The following is a 7,245-nucleotide window of genomic DNA, read 5'->3' as shown; positions in this document are numbered from 1 at the left end:
GTTCATGCTATAAGTTTATATATGTTCAATGCTATAATTGTATTAACCGTAAATATAATACATGTGTGGTTTAATAAACTACAATGAGTCCCTAACAAGCCTCTACTTAGGTTAGCTCGTTGATAACAAACACACGAGCCCCTTTCTTTCTCTCTCTCTCTCTCTTCTCTATGGTACCCGTCCCGTTGAGAGTCTTTTTCTCTCCCAAGCTCTCCTCCAACTCAAATCCGGCGGCGCTGATGCTTGGAGGAGAGAAGGATAGGACGTTTGGCTTGTTCAGAGTAGGGGTAGATGTCTTGGCTGCATGCCAGTTGTGGGCTTTATGACCGTAGTTTGGGGCGGAGCTTTGGATCTTGGCCAGATCTGGAGCAGTTTAGGGTTCTTCTTCCTCTCCTTCTTGCTTCTCTGGTTGGAGCTGGAGGCGATGGAGAAGAACAACGTTCCCCTCAATAAGGCTTTGGTCCGTGGCCACCGTTCACTATGGAGTCGAGGTGCTGAGGAGTTTCTTCTGGCCGACCATGTTGGTGTGGGGAAGAAGCAAGTTGGTGTGTCTATCTGTGCATCTGGAAGGTGGCAAGGCAGATCCATGCTGCAGCTCGGAGAGAATCACACGGTGGCCAGGATTTCCATCGTGATTTGTGACTGAAGATGCGGCCTCTCCACTCTCCAAACGCCGATTAGGCGTTTCTTCAACCTCTATTACGGAGGCCTTTTCTGAAGCTCCATGCTGGAATCCAGCGGCTTCGCGCCGCCAAGTGGTTTGTCCCCGGCGGTGTCAAGACGGTCGGCGATGGTGGCTTGCATCAAGTCGAGATGACCCAGGACTTAATTGCTTTTCTTTCATGTGTTTCAGGGTCCTTAGTGAAAGTTCCTAGTACTGCAATGTATTTTCTCTTTTGTTTCAAGGTCCTACTTGTAAAATGTACCCACCGACGTTTCAAGGTCCTACTTGTAAAATGTACCAACCGACGTTTCAATGAATGCAGCTCTCATGGTCTTCAAGGCCCCTCTCCCTCTTCAAAAAAAAGTTAGCTTGTTGATTAATGATGGTTATGGTTTCCTAGCCCTGGACATGCATGAGATGTAGATTAATAACGAGTCCATGCCAATAGAAGAATGATGTGATGGACATACCCAATCTGGCAAAGAAATAAGATCAAGTCACCATGTTTAAATTTCCTAAGCGGATTTTAATGTAAAGTAACTAATTTCTTAGACCATGATACAATGTTACACCCGGGCATTGAAATAATACTTTGGGGTCATCAATCGTTATTTTGTAACATGGTGATCATAAAGGTGTCTTTCAGGTACTTTGGAAGGTGTCTGTTGGGTTGCATGAATCGAGAGTGGGATTTATCCATCCAATTGACAGAAAGATATTTTCCAGGTCCAGTCAGTGATGTAATTTCCAAAGATCTTGCAAGCAAGTGAATAATGAGTTAGTCACATAGATATTATGTTAGGTATGAGTAAAGGGTGCTTGCCGTAACGATATTGAACTAGGTATGGTGATACCAATGATCTAGTATCGGGAAATAATATATCAAGATACAAAGGGAATTGGATACGGGGTTAAATTGACTCCCCGACATTGTGGTTCAACTAAATATACTGGAGTCAATAGGGGTATCCACGATCCCGCTATTGATTATTGATTGCAGAGATGTCTCGATCATGTTTGGATATTCTCAAACCCACCGGGTCACACACTTAAGGTTCAATGTCAATAGGGTAGTCATGAGAAATGGATACTGGTGAAGACCAAATTTGTTTGGAGTCTCGGATGGGATCCAAGAAATCACGAGGAGATTCGGAATGGTCTGAAGAATAAGATTCATATAAGGGAAGTTAATTTTAAGGTTTTGGAAAAGTCCATAAATTTTTCGATGAGACAATTGAGGTTTCTAGACGGTTCTAGAGGACCACTAGTGGGGCCCAAATCCTTGAAAGACCTGCATGGGACGGAGGGGGAGTTGACTGTCCCACTCGGGCCAGGCGCACAAGCCCACCAATGCCCAATCGGCCAACCAAGGGGAACCCTAGGGGGCACCAACTTGGGTGGGAAGAAAACTTTCCCCTATCCTTTCCCTGCCATGGGGATCCCTATTACACTGCACCAATCTACCGCCACGCTGTGATGATTGGGAAACAACTAAGCTTCTCGTGAAGACAACGAGGAGGTCCAAAGACCACGACACTGCCGACGAAATGGACATCGCCACCAACCTCACTGTAGGTCGCTCGCGTGGCACACATGCACGTTGCCGCGGCGCAGCGGCACTGGCGGTTAGCGGGATGCAGCAGTTGGACGGTGGCAGGGCCAAGGCCGAAGACGGAGTCGACATGACTCTGTAGTTCCTGTTGGGCACCACGGAGGCGCAGAGGAGCATGAAGCCAACAAGGAGGGTGGCCAGAATGAAGGATGTGCACACACAACACTTGGATGCCATGGCAATGGCGGTCGGGTCAATTTGTAGTACATCCTTGCTACTTGGCAGGCTGCTTGCCTTATTATTGAGGAAGGGAAGATTATTAGAAGAGGATTAAAACAATGTCTTCACAGCTTGCGTACCAGTGGAGCCGCATGGATGGAGAAAAAGATGCTCCACCTTTGCCCTACCAGAATGTGTCCGTGGAGAAACAGTGGAATCGAGTGTTTCACCAGGGCTAACTTTTAGCCAGCTTTAAAACCTGTGTTGTGCAGTTTTTTCATGCGAGCAAGCCCACCAAACGAACAAATTTTGGCTCGATAGAAACGAGAAATAGGATTGTGAGCAACCAAACAAACCCTTGATTAATATGGAGCATGTCTTAGCAAAGCATGAATCCGTGCAAGATATATTTTAGATAAGCTGTGACAAACAAGGATGTAATTTAATAAAAGAGCATCTACTGAAGATCAATGGTGCACAATGACTCTGCGGGTAGAACTAGGCCAGAGTAACCGCTTACAAGAAAAGATCTCGTGATTGTTAATATGGGCCCTCAACACCCATCAATACATGATGTTCTTTGACTGATCATTACTCTCGATGGTGAAGATGTTATTGATTGTGAACCCATATTAGGTTATTTACACAGAAAAAACTATCATGACACATGTGTCTCCCTTAGTTTTGTTTACTTACATCGTAGGAATAATGGACAATTGCCCTCTTTTTCGAGCTGAGTGATTGGAACAATTCATCTTTTTAGTGGTAGAGCCTTACTTTGCTTTTTTGTGCCCTCTGCTAAAAGGGGTCTATTTGTAACACGGTGTAAGATTTCTTTGATGTTTCATAAATTGAGTTGAGTGTTGTTTTAAACTCACATGTGAAATTCATTGCAACTTTCTGTAAGATACTTAATTATTATCAGCATAACATGAACACTTTCCGCAGCAATGTGTGAGGTATCGTGTACAGTAGTATCATTCATGATTAATCCTACAGAACATAGGAAATGATTCCGAAGTACGGAAATGATTCCGAAGTACGGATAGAGTTGACTATAATTTATTGTGGCATGGTCGTTGCTTATGATTCTCAATATTTACATCAGCATATGGATTAGCTTCATGATCCAAGTTAACCAAATTTCTCAGCGACGGCCGTAAGATAGCTAAGTATCGGATCATGATCTGATGTGTGTCAGGAAAATTCGTTCAGGTTGCTGATTAGTCTCATAACGATAATTATGCCGGTGTTGTCGTCCATCTAGCTCCAGGGTACAGTCCGTTCAAAGTTGACAAGCTAGTTCGCTGAATCACCGCGGAATAGTAGTACCGTCACGAGCAATAATTCTTCTCAAATACTGTTCCTCGTAAGGACAAGTCTTAAGTTAAAGTATATTCATTCATTTCATATTGCTTCTGTGTTATCTGCTTGCCGCCAGCTTCCAAACGTCACATGACCTTGGCAGACCAGTAGGCAGACTAGCCTGAAAGATCCAAACGCTCTCCCCATCACCGTGCTCGCCTCCGATGGCCGCACGACCGCGCCGCTCCTCCCATCACCGTGCTCGCCTCCGCCGCCACCACCACCTCCTTCTCCTAACCCCTCTCCTCATATTCCTCCTCCCACCTCTATCAGCCGTCCTCTTCCGCCGCGCCAACTCCCTCGGCCGCAGATGCCTGTCCCTCGCCGCCGGTCACACCCCCCTGGCCGGATGCCGGCTCAGCTTCTCCATCGTCACGCTCTCCGACGAGAGCCGTGGCGCGCGGGGGCGGTCTTTCCGCGGCATGCTAAACGCCACCGCGCGGAACAGGCGCGCCTACGCCGCTGTGCACGGGTACGGCCTCGCCGTGCTGCCGCCCGAGGCCGTCGACCGCAGTCGCCCGCCCGCCTGGAGCAAGGTCCTCGCCCTCCGCGCCCACCTGCACCGCCACCACTGGCTCTTCTGGAATGACGCGGTGAGTCGCGCCAAAAAATTATGCAACGGCTCTTAGTCCTCTGAACCAAATCCGGATTGTTTATTAATCGATCCTTAATTTTCAGGACACGCTTGTCACTAACCCGGACATCGCGTTGGTAAGAAACACTGGATTAATCCTATTTGACGCTTACTCTAGAGTTTCTCCAACTAATAGTACAATTTTCCCCTGATTGCTTGTACCCAAGGAGACGATTCTGTTTTCGGTGATTGGGCATAGTGATTTTCATACATCCCCTGATCTCATTCTGACGGAGGATATCAATGGAGTTAACGCCGGTATGCAAACCCTGCACATTATTCACCTCTATGTACAGGCTCTACTTTACTTTTTTATCAAAATCACTTTGCAAGGCAACTTTTGTCATATGTCACACTCATTAGCACAGCACCTACTACTGTTACCTTTTCCTTTTTGAGGAAAAGACAATCGTTCCTGTCTTTCGACTACATAGAAAGATCCTCTACTACTCTATATACATTGTTATCATGGAGCTAAAAGAGTCAAAAAGAACTCCACTCCACTCCACTACACTAGACTAGTGGTTGTCTCCGGGTCCTGTGTGTTCTGATCGATCTCCTCCCCAACGAGCATACTGCTGTATCTTCACAACATGCATAGGATAATTTTGTTTACCTCATTTTTGCGATGAGGCTGATCCAGACCTATATCCTAGAGCAACAAACAGAGCAACATAATACACACCGAGATACACCATATTAATATCACAGGGAGCATACTTAGAAATACAAATTCAGAATAAATGATTCCATTTTTCTTATTGTTTCGTTACCATAGTTGAAAACCTTAATTTTCTGTTCTGATAGGCAGAAAATTCTGCACAAAAATAGATACGAACCGCTCATCCATCAAATATTAACCATGCTCTCCTTCTCATGCAGGACTGTTCTTCGTAAGGAGGTCAAAATGGAGTGAGAGATTTTTGGATACATGGTGGAACCATTCATCATTTGTACAATTTGGTTCCACAAAAAGTGGAGATAATTTCGCACTTAAGCATATCATAGATCACTTATCGCCTGAAGAAATGCAAGCACACGTCCGTATAGCAAAAATGCAGTGCCTCTTCAACTCATACCCTTGGAATTGGATGGCTATGTGGAAATCACTTCACGCCCTGATCTTCCACACGTCCACTACATGGAAAGGTTTACTTATATTCTTACTCACTCTTCATTACATATGTGCTACAAGCATTTCATTTAAAAAGTGAAAGAGCCACTCAACTGATATTGAAGACTGGACTTTCAAAGTGTTATTTAGATATCTCATTATCTACTATGCTCATATTGAGTGCCCATAATGCTTCATTTGCTTTGGAAAAACAAAAGGTAGCAGACACAAATTGAAGTGGTACAATGGTACCTGTTACACAACAAATGATACCAATACTTTCTAGCAAAAACATCGCATTCTAGTATTTAAAACTGAGTACATGATATATGTGGCTGATGTGTTATATTTCCAAATACATTGTCTTCCCCCTCTAAAGAAAAAAAAGAAACTGCATTAAACCAGGAGTTTGTTAGTCATAAAAAAGCATGCAGGATTTTAAAAAATGTATCATAATCAAGTGGTATTGAGTTGAAGAACCAGGATGAGAGGGAGGCACATATGTGAGATTTTTTTTTAAATGAAAGCCTACTTCCGATCAATGTTTAGGCTTTAGAGAGCTGCACGTAAGGGGAGTGTTGAGGTTTGGGGCGAAGCGGCTTACTGGCTAGTGCACGTAACTCTACAATTGGTTCATCAAACACCACTTCGACATGTCACCCAGAAATTCAATTTTTGTTAGAAGAAACAAAAAAAAATGTCATTGATATCTTCTAAGTTAAGATACATGGAAAAAATACAAAGGTCAACATTCAAAAAAATATTCTTTTATAGCTAATCATAATACAGAATTAATAATTTCAAACAATCCTTGATGTATGGAAAATCTCTCCTGGTTTTGTTTATAGAAATTTGTCGATGTTCATGTTTATATGGTGCATGGATCTTATGTTTTTTTTTGTAAATTCTCACAAGATAGGTTTTGTTACTTGATACTTTGACATTTTGATCTGCATAGTTGCTCATTGAATACTAATTTTGTAGGGGTTTATTCAGATGGAGATTTCATGGTCCATTTTGCTGGCCTAGATGACAAGCGAGGTTGGACATCTAGAATTCTTAAAGAGATAGGAACTCCATGATAACCATAAGTACTCCAACTGAACATATATAATAGGAGCATCCAGAAATTTATGTGAAAGGCATCATTGTTTTTTTGCATCGTATGTGTTGAATGTTATGAGAGCAACCTGTCTCTATTGATAGCCCAATGGAAAAAAATATGATACATAATACTTGAGGTACAACAAAGGAAATATAACCTAATACAGACTCCTAGAATACTATTAATACTCCTTAAACCCCCTCAATGGAAAGCTTATAGAACATCAAGACAACAAACTATTCTTGTTGTGCGAACGGTTCACACCCGCCTCATACGTGACAAGTCTGTCGTACCCATGAGCCATGGGGCACCTCGAAGTTACAATTATTCCAGGCGGTGTTACACTCCGTTAACGCTAACTACTTGATATTTCCATTGAGGGATCACCCTATAAAACCTGACTATATGCATCAAACAAGGTGCATCAAAGGGATAAACATTATAGGCAATATATAATATTCTGTGATATGGCGTAGGCCCTTTGCATGGAAGAAATTCTAGACGTCGGTCCCCCTTCCTTCAACACCTTTGGCGGAGAAAACCTTCTTCACATATGACACAAAATTGAGGTCCACCTTTGCAAGATCATCAT

General features: G+C 43.3%; 1 protein-coding gene across 1 annotated transcript; it reads left to right on the top strand.

Annotated features, from left to right (window-relative positions):
* The first annotated feature begins 3,854 nt into the window (after window positions 1-3,854).
* On the top strand, window positions 3,855-6,753 carry LOC127331897 (alpha-1,2-galactosyltransferase gmh3). Its single transcript, XM_051358124.2, has 5 exons — window positions 3,855-4,393; window positions 4,479-4,511; window positions 4,602-4,692; window positions 5,317-5,583; window positions 6,533-6,753. Exons 1-5 carry the CDS (start codon window positions 3,965-3,967, stop codon window positions 6,628-6,630), a joined length of 918 nt encoding a protein of 305 aa, XP_051214084.1. The 5' UTR covers window positions 3,855-3,964; the 3' UTR covers window positions 6,631-6,753.
* The last annotated feature ends 492 nt before the right edge of the window (window positions 6,754-7,245 follow it).

The sequence above is a fragment of the Lolium perenne genome, chromosome 2 (genome assembly GCF_019359855.2).
Source record: "Lolium perenne isolate Kyuss_39 chromosome 2, Kyuss_2.0, whole genome shotgun sequence".
In the NCBI taxonomy this organism is placed as follows: domain Eukaryota; kingdom Viridiplantae; phylum Streptophyta; class Magnoliopsida; order Poales; family Poaceae; genus Lolium; species Lolium perenne.
This window is presented reverse-complemented; position numbering and strand designations above follow the sequence as displayed.